The 12,585-nt window shown below is 36.3% G+C and overlaps 2 protein-coding genes across 2 annotated transcripts; one reads left to right on the top strand and one right to left on the bottom strand.

Moving 5' to 3' along the window:
• Positions 1 to 7,058: 7,058 nt before the first annotated feature.
• On the bottom strand, positions 7,059 to 9,628 carry ctrb.3 (chymotrypsinogen B, tandem duplicate 3). Its single transcript, XM_048184601.1, has 7 exons — positions 9,476 to 9,628; positions 9,149 to 9,252; positions 8,965 to 9,044; positions 8,780 to 8,864; positions 8,416 to 8,596; positions 7,493 to 7,626; positions 7,059 to 7,414 (listed from the first exon to the last, which is right to left on the bottom strand). The coding sequence occupies exons 1-7, from the start codon at positions 9,525 to 9,527 to the stop codon at positions 7,253 to 7,255; spliced, it is 798 nt and encodes a 265-aa protein (XP_048040558.1). The 5' UTR covers positions 9,528 to 9,628; the 3' UTR covers positions 7,059 to 7,252.
• A 571-nt stretch (positions 9,629 to 10,199) lies between these two features.
• LOC125264820 (chymotrypsin A-like) lies at positions 10,200 to 11,955 on the top strand. Its single transcript, XM_048184602.1, has 7 exons — positions 10,200 to 10,329; positions 10,472 to 10,575; positions 10,702 to 10,781; positions 10,889 to 10,967; positions 11,107 to 11,287; positions 11,501 to 11,634; positions 11,723 to 11,955. The coding sequence occupies exons 1-7, from the start codon at positions 10,278 to 10,280 to the stop codon at positions 11,882 to 11,884; spliced, it is 792 nt and encodes a 263-aa protein (XP_048040559.1). The 5' UTR covers positions 10,200 to 10,277; the 3' UTR covers positions 11,885 to 11,955.
• The last annotated feature ends 630 nt before the right edge of the window (positions 11,956 to 12,585 follow it).

Raw genomic sequence — 12,585 nt, forward strand, 5'->3', positions numbered from 1 at the left:
ATGTGTGAGGATCATTCAAAGTGGATTTTTTATTTTTTTATTTTTTTTTTTACATTCAATGAATGCTTGTGTTTTAATACAGTACAATTTAACTTTGTTTAACAGTTTGATTGCTCTTGAGATGAAGATTATGTGACACTGGAGTTCTGAAACTCCTGCAAACAGTGATTGTTTATGGCATGCAACATTGTTCGGGCACTGTGTTCCTCTCATCAGATACTGTGGCAGATTTCCTGTAAAAAAGACAAGGGAAGTGCCAATCCAGACTGTTATGGATCAGAGAAGGATAGGACCCAAGGATGAATTTTCAGATCTGGAGTGATCTTACTAGATCACATTCACTTGTGGCCTTTTTCACACGGTGGTAATGTGCTATGTGCTGTGGTAACTTAATTGGTTACGGTGGTCCCAAGGAACTTGAGTGACTCAATCATATCTGCAGCTGTTACACCTAGAAGAGGTGCAAGAGGTAAAAAGAGCTTCCCTGAGGCATTCCATTGCTCACAGTTATGTAGTTTGACAGGTTTAATCCCAGGTGTTTGTGATCCACTGACACAAAGATAGTGTTATATTTACTTCTGGCAGAGCCAAAGTTCACAAATTGCAAAATGATGTATTTGCCAAGGTAGTCGAAGTGTAGCAGAGGCCCATGTTCACTGCTCCCCTCAAAAGCGTGTAGCAGGAGCTCAAGGAATGGGACACAACACTAGTTGTAATAGACTAAATAGATATTAAGAAACTAATAGATTAGAAACTAATAGATATGACCATACTTCCCCAGTTGACTAGCATTACATTAAGACAATTGTTTTATATTACTATTTTTCTGGAATGTTATGTTATGTTAAATATGCAAATGAGGTATTATCTGATTAAACATGCACAAATTTGCAAATTTGCACAAAGTGTTGAATCCAGTTAAAAATAAACAGGAAACCTTATAGACCTTATAGCTTATAGACCTTAAGGCCAGTTTTGTTGATAGATAGTTTTTACCTGCTCTTTTTTTTGCACATGAATGAAATTTTGATGAGCACAGCTCTCTTTAAAGAGGGCATTGCCTGTTCATCCAATGTAAGCATGAGTCTTACAGATGCATAAAGATATGCCTATATAAACGTGTAATATGATATATACAAAATTAACAAACAACCTTTTAAAATAAAACAAAATTTCACATGAAATAGTTTAATAGCATACGGGCTCTCTGCATATAGAATCACTGTGATAGAAGCTATATGATAAAAATTTGATAAAACATAGTCCCATTTGTATGTGTTACAATATGCTGATCAATACATGACGACAGAGAATTCAATATTTATTTTTTAATAAACTGACACTGACAGGAATGATAACCACTAACCAAACATGTAAAATTAACACAAGACAAAACAATGGGGGAGAATAAGGTCTTAAATAGTAATCAGCTGAAAAGAAACAGGTACATGGAACTAATTAACAACCATGGAAACTAATAAGCAAAGTGAACAATGGACACAGGCTAACCAGCACAGGAAACAGTGAAAACTAAACCAAAACAGAACATAAATGCAAACATCCCTTAAATGTCTGTCTATTTTGAACTTACCGCGCTAGCAACTGCTCTCTCCGCGGAAGCTTTGCATTTAAAATATTTCGACTCAGATCAATATTTCGTGTCTAATTATGTACTTATGTGGCAAGTAGCCATGTAATAAGCGGGATAATGTACATTCAAGACTGATCACCCTGTCAGGGTTTATTCTGAGATAACAACCAGCTGGATGTACATTATCCCTTACATATTAAAACCTTTTTAAGGGTATACCGTCCCAGTGACAGCTATTGTACCATTTCTTACTGAGAGTGTACAGTATGTTTATCTGAATCTGGAATATATTTCAAATCAAGGTTGTGCGGCAGTCAACGAGCATTTTCAGACAGCATTTTGAAAGTAAACATTGAAGAAAGTCAAGGAGAGGAAAATGTTATGGTTAGTGTTGCCATGTGTTAGCAGAGATGTGACTGATAAGGGGACTGAGATGTTTAAGGGCTGGGTGTAAGATTGATAGTGTTTCCAGCTGCTAGTGCAAACTCTTGGAAATATTACCAATTTTAGTTAAATGTTATTTTAAAGGATTTTGGTTGTCTTTATTAAAGGTGCTTGTTTAGAAACTCTTTGGAGAGGGAGAGTGATGAATGATCTGCCTACCCTTCAATCAAGGTTTCCAAATCACCTCCTTTTACAACATTCTCCCTGGACTCTTTCTGCCATTCTCTTAATCTTGTTGTATTGTTATGTTTGTTTTAAAACGCATCTTCTCTAATCCCATAGGGTTTTCCTCAGCTCTCTGGCACACATAATCTGAAAATCCTGTAAAAGTTTGTTTGTGTAATCAGTATCAGAAACCAAATTGTTTTGTTGAGTTGTGAGTCTGTGTATGTTAATCCTTGTCATAATTATTTTTTGCCTGTTGAATGGGCACAGGCTATAGTATTCTGATGCTCAGAATAAGGCCAAGAGCTGTCAACAGATAATTAATGTTTCCATACTCCTCATTCTGAGGGTTGTTGAAATGGCTCATCGCTGAGGTTATGCAACTGCACAACTGTTGTTGTTGTGTTGCACAGTAAGATAATTTTTTAAAGCAGACATAAAAAAATAACAAAAACAATACACATATAGGTGCACATTATGCATAGGCACTAGACATTGTTCTAATGATCTCAATGACATTGTTCTAAAAGCATACGAAAACTACATTTTTATTGTGGGATTTTTGTAGCCTAGTGTTTTTCATCAGGATATTTTAATTCTGTTATATGTAATAAATATGGCAAACAAAGAGCAGTGATATTGTCAATTCATCGTTGCTACCACCAATGTATTAAACATTTTTCATTCATCTTCAGAAAGCTTTTGGAAATTGCATGGGAAATTAGTACAAATCTTAAAGCAAATATCAGTGTTATTTTCATTCACTTCAGAAATAATAGGAAAGTAGGATTGAAACTATGAACAGAAATAGAAAAAGAAGACTGTGGGATTGTGGTATTTACCTACTACAGTAGAGTCAAGTTTTAAATAGGAAAAATATCGAAACTCTTTGGTCATTTTTGAGAGAGATGCTAACGGTCTAATCAGATTCAATGAACTATGCTAAGCTATGCTAAAAGTGGTACCGCCAGACCCGGAGATCGGCTGAATGGATTTGAAAACGGTGGAACTCAACTGTTTAACTCTAGGGTAGTTGGAAAATGAGCCTATTTTCAAAAAAAGCAGAGTGTTCCTTTAATATAGAACAAAAAATAGCTACAGTTCTTTCAGTATCTGATTGTAGCTAAACAAAGAAAAAGGTACAAATGTGTTATGACAGAAAGTGGTGTTGAGTGAAGTCTTTAAAAGGTCCATTTGAACTGGGAATTTTTTCAAAGCCTTACAAGCTCACAAATTCATCTTCACTCTGTTGTTAGAAGCAGTATCAAAGCATAACACACTTTCTGTGTCCCAGGTGGGCTGGAATTCTCAAGGTATGTTCACGCTGACTTTAACTTGGCAGTTTTGATCTCCCCTGTCCAGCAATGGGCAGAAAGCTATCTGGTTCATAGAAGATCAAGTGAGCACCTCAGGTTCATAATGATACACATTATTCCTGAGGGAGAACTCAAACTGAGACAGAAAAGAGGTAAAAGAAACAGTGATGTAAAGAAGGGACTGAGACTATTGAGCTCAGACTGAGTGATATAAATGAAGAGAAAGGGAGACATTGAAGGGGACAATCCATAATACAGCACTGTGAAAGACGTGTACAGCAATATCTGAGTTTAACCAAATAAGAAATTACACTGAACATTAATCATGCAAAATACAATTTGGCTATTTAAAAACACACTTATTGCATATTTTAGCACCATGCACTGTGGGTATACCTAATAATGAAGCTGAATGAACTGTGCACTCTCTTCAATAAAGAAATGCTATTTACGTTCTTCACAGCTAAATTAAAATGCCCTCCATTGGAGGACTAAGGATATTTTTAAATATATCTCTGGTTGTGTTCTCCCTGAAAGAAGGTAGTTATATACACCTACGATGGCTTGAGGGTGAGGGTGGGATTATTTTAATTTTTTGGGTGAACTATCCGTTTAACTGTTAGTGCCCATTTGCAGATACATGTAGAGAAACTGAAAATGGAATACCATTAATTCAATGCTCAAATGTATCAATTTGAATAAAAAAAAAATTCTGAGAAATTGATTGTGAAATTCCTTTGAAATGTCCAAATAATTATTGTCCAAAAACAATATATACTGACACCGCCATGAATCTCTAACTGCAAGAAGTTTATGCAGAGCCACAGATATTATTACCATACTCTGGTTGAGTGTCATCTCTTGTGATCCACTCAGATGAGCTGCCTGTCTCAATACTGGAATCAGTCCTAAGGGGAATTTGGTGAACGTTATTCTATATTTTATCTTTCAGTCAATCCAGCTGTCCTCAGTGGCCTTGAACTCTCTTGATCCTTCTACTAATCTCAAATGTTCAATTCTGGTCTCAACCCTGCAAGAACATAAAGCTCAAAAGTGGATGACGCAAGCAAAAATTTGAAGAGCAAAGCTCCACAATTGCTTGGTTTTGATTCTGAGTGATGTGCGATGTGACCAAAATCTTATATCACAATAGGAGTAATTTTATTTCACGATAACGATATATATCACAATATAGGCCTAGTTATTTTTGCTTTAATCAAATCAAAATTTTTGATTCCATTGAAATTTCTTAATTCTTGTCATCAATTTAGAAAATAAAGTAATACTAGCCTAAGTTAAAAAACAAAAAAACTCTTAAGCTTATAGAAGACAAGTAGCCTAAACAATCAGTCATAAAATAAGAACAAAGAAACCAATTACAAGCAATAGGACAACAATCTACAATAGAATTAAGACACAAATTAAATAGACTAGATATTCATAATAGGCTAAATAAATTGTATAAAGTTATACATTTTATAAATTGTAAAAAGTTCTAAAAATATCTAGCTTTTATTCAAACTTACGAAGAAAGAACTGGCGTCGCATCAGTTACACTTTTTCCGTAGGTTGAATAGGGAAGGCATAGGACGTAGTAAGCTTTTTGAACTGCGAGAATTTTACACTTTCTTTGTATGTATCGAAGGCGGTCTGGCGGAAGCTAGATATTATAACTTGTTAAATATGGATTTTTTTTACACAAATGTATCGCATCGCTTCAGAAGGCCTTTATTAGTGAAGTTCACAACGTAATTTGGGGAGGAGTGAACCCATCTAATCTTTCTATTAGTGAAATTCAAACATAATTTCAAAAGGAGGGAACCCTAATCTTTCAATTATGACCAGAGCATATAAGCAGCTACTCACCCTGCTCTGGCATCAGTTGTTTTGATATCCCTCCACCTCCCCAACTCCACCACATAATTTAGGCATCTCATCTATCATAGGCCTACTCCTCTTCCAGGCACAAATAGTCCCTGGGGGGTATATCCAAGCTGGAGTTAAAGCTGTTTCCTCGAGCCCCTCCACAGCGGACAGCAAGCCAAATACGCTTAACCTTATTAGCTTAAAGATTTTTTGAGGAAACGAACTTGTGAAACCCCCCGGAGCCGTGTGGAGTACGTTAATGATGGATGGATGTGGATGGAAGCACTTTCTTCAGCTCATACTCGTTGGTATCGCTCACTGCTATTAAAGCTTGGATGCGTCAGGATATTTATTAGGCTATTTCTCCGATTGCGTTCATTAGAAAATAAAGTCAAATACACCTAGGATGGCTTGAAGGTGAGTAAAGCTTGGGCTCATTTTTATTTGAAGAGGATACTTGCACAAGGTGGGAATTTTGACACATGCGCTTTATGAGCAATTATGTGAACTCATCTCAGAAAGCGCGCGCATATAGCGTAATGAGCTCTCTTTTGCTGCTTATTGCGCTTCATCGGTTTAATCACTTGTTTTAAACTGCAATGCTTAAAAACACATGTAAACAATAAGCTTTCATGACTGTGCAGCACAGCAATGTCACGTAACCGCAATTGTGTCTGCCGGTTGACAAATTTCTACCGGTTAATCGTGTCTACCGGTGTATCGCAGACGCCCACACAAACCTCAAGGCGACTTTCACCTTGAAACTATGTCATGCTGTTTGAAAAGATTGTTTGTGTTATTCAACTGAACTGAGAGCTCAACGGTTCAAGCTTTTAGCACATTCATTTATGCTTGAATTAAGAAGTGGTTAACGGGGTAGCCTATTGCTTTTTCATTTTATATTACTGACGCTCCCACGCCTCTCTTTTCAAAATCAGTCTTAGCATCATCAGAGAGAAAAAATTAGAGCTTCTCCTATTGTATGATTTGTTTCATCCCTTCTCTACGTCTCTCTGTGAAACAACTGACTCCACTGTTGCAAATGTGTCTCAAGGAGGATCAGGAAGTTGCCATGGAGACCCCTTATGTGATGTTTTGCTTCATATATAGCTAATAGACTGAGGGGCTTAAAGGTTTGAGACTGAACCTGAACACAAAAATATGCAGACAAAAACATCTTTCAGTTAGGTTTATGTATGAAATAACCATGGGTATATCAGGGCAATTGCTCTTCTAGTATAACAAAAGCCATTCTGATTTTGATATTAATTAAATAATTGTATAAACTCAGACGAGAAAAAAAAAAAAAAAGAATTCCTTTGGCAATTAAAAACTTGTGACTGTTATTGACAATGCATGCATACTAGAAAACAGATACTGTATTGATGAATAGAAGCAGCCTGATCTGCCAAATATATACTTAGTTAACAAATATGGATCTTTGTGTGAGTCTTTAGCGCCCTCCTCCGTCAAAGATGCGTACGACAAGTACAATTAATTTTATGTTCTGTGTTCTTTAGGAAAGTCACAGACCTTATACTTGTGCCCATTTGTTGATTTCAATACAATGAAAATGAATGAATAAATATGTAACTGTTTCACAACTGTTACACTGTAGTTTTTGCAGAAACTGTTCGAACTAACTAGATTGGACAAAATAAATGTACACTGTAACATGACATGTTGTATGTATTTATTGAACTATTACAGCCATAATATAAAAGCAATAAGCCTCTCATACCATTAGGTTGACCAAGATTAAGCTGGTTTTACCATCACTTCTTAAGTGTGGTAAAACCAATTCATAGCCTGTAGTATCTTGTTAGCTGCTGTTCAGTGATGTCAAGGAGTCTCTATACATTTTGTGTCTTTAGTTGGAAGCCAGAATCTGATCCACCCAGTCGCGGAGCTCAGTGACACGGGCGTACACACCAGGAATACTGGTGTCACAACGACTGCTTCCCCAGGACACAATACCCACCAGTGTCCAGACATCACCCTTCTGACACACCAGAGGACCACCAGAGTCACCCTAAACAGACAGGCAGACAAGACAGTTATAGGGAGAAAGGTATTTACAGAGGAAGTGAGGAAGAGACGATAGTCTTACCATGCAAGAGGAGGCACCAGCAGCACCAGCACAAATCATGACATCATGGATGTTGCTTCCCCAGTAGCTCTTACAGTCCTCGTTGGACAACAGAGGCAGAGCGACCTGCTGGAGCTCATTAGGGGTGAACAGAGCTACCGGGAGATCATAAAACATGTTAGATATTGCACATATATTACAAACATGTATGCTACCATTCAAAAGTTTGGGGTCAGTAAGATTTTTTTCTTTTAAAGTAATTAATTCTTTGGCAAGGACACATTGATCAAAAGTGACAGTAAAGACATTTATAAAGTCACAAAAGATTTCTATTTCAAATAAATGCTGTTCTTTTGAACTTCATCAAATAATCCTGAAAATATGTATCATGGTTTCCACCAAAATATTAAGCAGCACAACTGTTTGTTTAGAGGGATGAGATTTCTGAGGGATCATGTGACATTGAATACTAAAGTAACGCCTGCTAAAAATTCAGCTTTGTCGTCACAGGAATAAATTACATTTTAAAATATATTATGTTGTAACTGAGAAAACAGTTATTTTAAATGGTTATTGTATTGTTTCACAATATTACTGTATTTTAGATTAAATAAATGCAGAACATAAGAGACTTCATTCAAAAACATTAAAAAATCGTACTGACCCCAAACGTTTAAATAGTAGTGTATATAATGTAATTAGAGATCAATATCAATTATTAGCATTATATTAATCATATGACCCTTATAGAATAATAATAATATATTTCAATAATATAATGATGTATTATTATTATTATTATTTAGCTGTAGAAATATAAATTAAATATTCTAGTTTAGGCTATTACACTTGAATGAATATCAAATTTGGAAAGATTTCTATTCATCTAGAACCAAAAGCAATTATGTATTAAAGACTGTGATTATATGTTATAGACAACCAACCATTGTATCTGGTCACTCCCCAGCCAGAAGTCACGCAGATCATGCCAGGAGCAAACTGGTCTGAAGTCTCAGCAAGACAAACAGGAGACACATGTGCGTTCAGTGAGGCGGGGGCGGTCAGCTTGATCAAAGCAATGTCATTCTCAATGGTATTAGAGTTCCACTGAGGGTGGGTGAACACCTGTAATTGAGATTAAGTCATACAGAAGAAGCGGTAAATAAATAATGAAGAGAGATAAACAAAAATGAGCATATGCCGACTGAGGTTTAGTATAACTAAAAAGCATTATCTTGTAGAATGATCAATTAAATGTCCAGCTCTGGCTTATTATTGAAGAAAAGGTTTGAAGTTCTTGAGCCTCACTTTTGACACTCTCATAGTCTGCGTGTCCTCCTGAGTGTTGCCGCTTCCCTTGTTATGCTCTCCCAGAATCACACGGTGACTAGTTCTGGAGATAAGCAAGAGAGCTTAATTAATCCACGTCTATCCCAGCATTCGTGTATAGCTAACGTAATTATTCAACTGTGATTATTTTAAGTTAGTCTCACCTCACACCGCAGTGAGCAGCAGTCACAACCCAGTACTCACTGATCAGAGAGCCACCGCAGAAGTGGAAGCCAGTGAAGTCCTGTAATTTAAACAAAATGGCATAAAAAAAAAAAAAAAAAATTACACTTTGCATAAGCTGTGTAGTAATGATCTACCATTAGCTAGATAATACTAACATTATACCTGTAAGGAGACCTGCCAGGGCCAGGAGTGAGGCACTGCCTCCTCACCATTCACAATGCGGGCATAGCCACTGACAACAGGAGGAACGGCAGGAACGCCACAGCCTGAAGAAAAAGGGATAACAAGACATGCAAGAACACTAAATAATGACATTTTATAGTATAATATAAATAGGCCAATTGACCAATTATTTCTCAACTGCAAACTATATATATTTTTTAACATATAGGGTGCATGGTGACTATAATAACTGTGGATATGACCTTTAAAAAAATAATCTTAAATCAACTTAAAATTAAAAAAAGACTGAGAAAAAAACTTCCTCACCGTAGGCTGCACTAATGAAGGCAACGCAGGACAGCAGCCACAGGAAAGACATTGTGCAGAGGACACAGCATTATTGACAGCAGAAAGTCCTATTTAACACCAAACCATGATTTCACACATACCAATGAGGGCATGACAACATGATGTTATGGTTATAAATTAACCCTGAGAGTCTGCATCAGCTGGTTTTCACCTGTGCAGAATCCCATGATTTTTACCCCACTGTACTTAAACATTGGCATGTTTAACATGCAAAGTACATTGCATTTTCGTATAAACCGGGTAAAACTTCGTAAATGTGCTATTAAGCACTTCTGTTTGATTGATTTTCAATTATTTTGTTTAAATGGTTTAATTCATTATTTTATTTGTTGCTTGAGTTTGCTTTTTAGAAAAAAATTATTAATTAATAAATAAATAACTGAACATTTTGCCAACTAATCCTTCCTTGGAAGGTTCACATGTAATTTGTCACTCTTTTTTTTAATGCATTGTAAAAGTGTTAAATAAACAAACAAACAAATACATATATAAATAAATACATAAATACATTGGATTTTTCAGGCAACTGGCAAATTCAAATAATTAAAGTTCATATTATTTAATGATAAGTCAATAATAGGTTATATGATGCCTTCATATGGGGTTTCTGAAATACTTACAATCTTGATCATTGGTGAAAAGTCAAAGTAAATGTGTCAGCATATTTTGGGAATGACATGTATGTTGCAACATATGTAAATGTGTGGGTAGGACGGGTATATAAACCCCTAAAAGTTGGTGAGACAGCCCTGATTCAGAAATGGCTTTCATTTGGATTCTGTCGTGTCTTGCTTTCATTGGAACTGCCTATGGTTTGTTGCTGTTTTTTCCTCTGTAAAATGGATTTAAATATTTGAATAAAAGTGTCAGTTTTAAACATACCCGCCAAGGGCAGAAGAACATGCTTGGATTTGTATGAATATTTCTACTAATACTTTTTTTTTTATTCTCAAGGCTGTGGCGTTCCAGCAATCCCTCCTGTTATCACCGGCTATGCCAGGATTGTGAATGGTGAGGAGGCACGGCCTCATTCCTGGCCCTGGCAGGTGTCTCTGCAGGTACAAATAGACATCTTTTTAACAGATGACAAATGGATAAAATAAGATGACATATGGATAATAAATAAACAAACAAATATCTTGGCTAAAACATCCATAATAAATGCATCTAATGTGTCATTGCAGGACTCCACTGGCTTCCACTTCTGCGGTGGCTCCCTCATCAGTGAGTGGTGGGTTGTGACTGCTGCTCACTGCAATGTCAGGTAAGACAGTTAAAGTATAAATTATTATAATTTTTTTGTAACAACTATTGTTTCAGAATAAGTTTCTCTACTGAGTAAAAGAATTCTGTAAATAATCTTTTTATTAGGACCTCTCACCGTGTCATCCTGGGTGAGCATGATCGTTCCTCCAACGCTGAGCCCATTCAGACCATGACTGTTGGCAAGGTGCCTTGACTCTTCACATTTTTTGTATCATACCTAAACCACTGAGACAATTTTAAAACAGAGAGATGAGAAAACTGCTGCCACTGAATATGAGAATTACTGCAGAGAATGTTGACGTGTCTGTATCCTCTTCCCAAAGGTTTTCAAGCACCCTAACTACAACAGCTTCACCATCAACAACGACATCCTCCTGATTAAGCTGGCCACTCCCGTTCAGCTCAACACTCGCGTGTCTCCTGTGTGTCTCGCTGAAACCAGTGACAACTTCCCTGGAGGCATGAAGTGTGTGACCTCTGGATGGGGCCTGACCAGGTACAATGGTGAGTTTCAGAATATCATTTCATTTCAGCATTTTTATCATTTTTGCATATATTTAGGCCTAGAAAAGATTTACATTTACAGTGATAAAACATTTTTATAGTTTTAAGATACACAATAGCATTTGTTCAGTTTTTATAGTTTAAGAAGGTCAAACTTGAATTAGATCTCTGTCCATTTTAAGCTTTTAAAATGCTGCCAATCTGTCCTTTCAGCTGCTAATACCCCACCCCTGCTCCAGCAGGCTGCTCTGCCTCTGCTGACCAATGATGACTGCAAGCGTTACTGGGGAACCAAGATCACTGATCTGATGATCTGTGCTGGAGCCTCTGGTGCTTCTTCTTGCATGGTGAATTTCTCTTGATTTTCCACCATACCTTTCTATTTGCCAAGTTCTAGAAGATTGTAAAGATCTGACTTGCCTCTCTGTGTTTCAGGGTGATTCTGGTGGTCCTCTGGTCTGTCAGAAGAATGGAGTCTGGACTCTGGTTGGTATTGTGTCCTGGGGAAGCAGCACCTGCTCAACAAGCTCGCCTGGTGTGTACGCCCGTGTCACCAAACTCCGTGCCTGGGTTGACCAGACCGTTGCTGCAAACTAAGGCACAGATGTTTACAGTAGTTCTTGGTCATAATTCTCATCAATAAAGTTTTATTTTGAGACAAAAAAAAATCAGCCTGTTTGTGCTTTTGTAGAAGAAAAAAAAAACATTTATTACTTTGTTAGTCAGTGGACAATGAACTTTCAATATGTTTGAGTAAGTTTTTCTTATTACATCATTTTAATAATAGCAAAATAATCAGAACATTAATTGTTAAAAACGGTACTTTAAAACAGAAAAAAATAACCCTGTTTGCTACTATTTTCTGCAAAACCAGATGAGATGACAAACGTGTATGGGTCAAAGACGAGACATCACCACACTTGTGTCCGTTTTGTGTATACTGAATACTATAAAAATTACATTGTAATCACAACCCCTTGAAACACAATAGCTTTGGACAGCTCCAAATTTGACACTTGATCAAATAGGTGATTGTTGTGCAATTATGAATATATCAGCACAATGAAGTCATTTAAATATATATATATATATATATATATATATATATATATATATATATATATATATATATATATATATATATATATGGTTCATTTCTATAGAGTTGTGCTCAGTTATTTTGGCTATATAAAAATAAAAACCACAAGACATAATAAAAAATGAATTTACACAAAAGATCCAGTTGAAAAGTTTATATGCTTGATTCTTAATAGTGTGTTGTTACCTGGATGATCAAA

This window comes from Megalobrama amblycephala, linkage group LG3 (genome assembly GCF_018812025.1).
Source record: "Megalobrama amblycephala isolate DHTTF-2021 linkage group LG3, ASM1881202v1, whole genome shotgun sequence".
In the NCBI taxonomy this organism is placed as follows: Eukaryota; Metazoa; Chordata; class Actinopteri; order Cypriniformes; family Xenocyprididae; genus Megalobrama; species Megalobrama amblycephala.

Coding starts and splice junctions, on each gene's coding strand:
- LOC125264820 (XM_048184602.1), top strand. CDS start 10,278: ATGGCTTTCATTTGGATTCTGTCGTGTCTTGCTTTCATTGGAACTGCC. Junction 10,576..10,701: donor CCTGGCAGGTGTCTCTGCAG/GTACAAATAGAC, acceptor GTGTCATTGCAG/GACTCCACTGGCTTCCACTT. Junction 11,635..11,722: donor CTGGTGCTTCTTCTTGCATG/GTGAATTTCTCT, acceptor TCTGTGTTTCAG/GGTGATTCTGGTGGTCCTCT.
- ctrb.3 (XM_048184601.1), bottom strand. CDS start 9,527: ATGTCTTTCCTGTGGCTGCTGTCCTGCGTTGCCTTCATTAGTGCAGCC. Junction 9,253..9,475: donor CTTCATTAGTGCAGCCTACG/GTGAGGAAGTTT, acceptor CTTTTTCTTCAG/GCTGTGGCGTTCCTGCCGTT. Junction 7,627..8,415: donor GGGAGTGACCAGATACAATG/GTTGGTTGTCTA, acceptor ATCTCCCGGTAG/CTCTGTTCACCCCTAATGAG.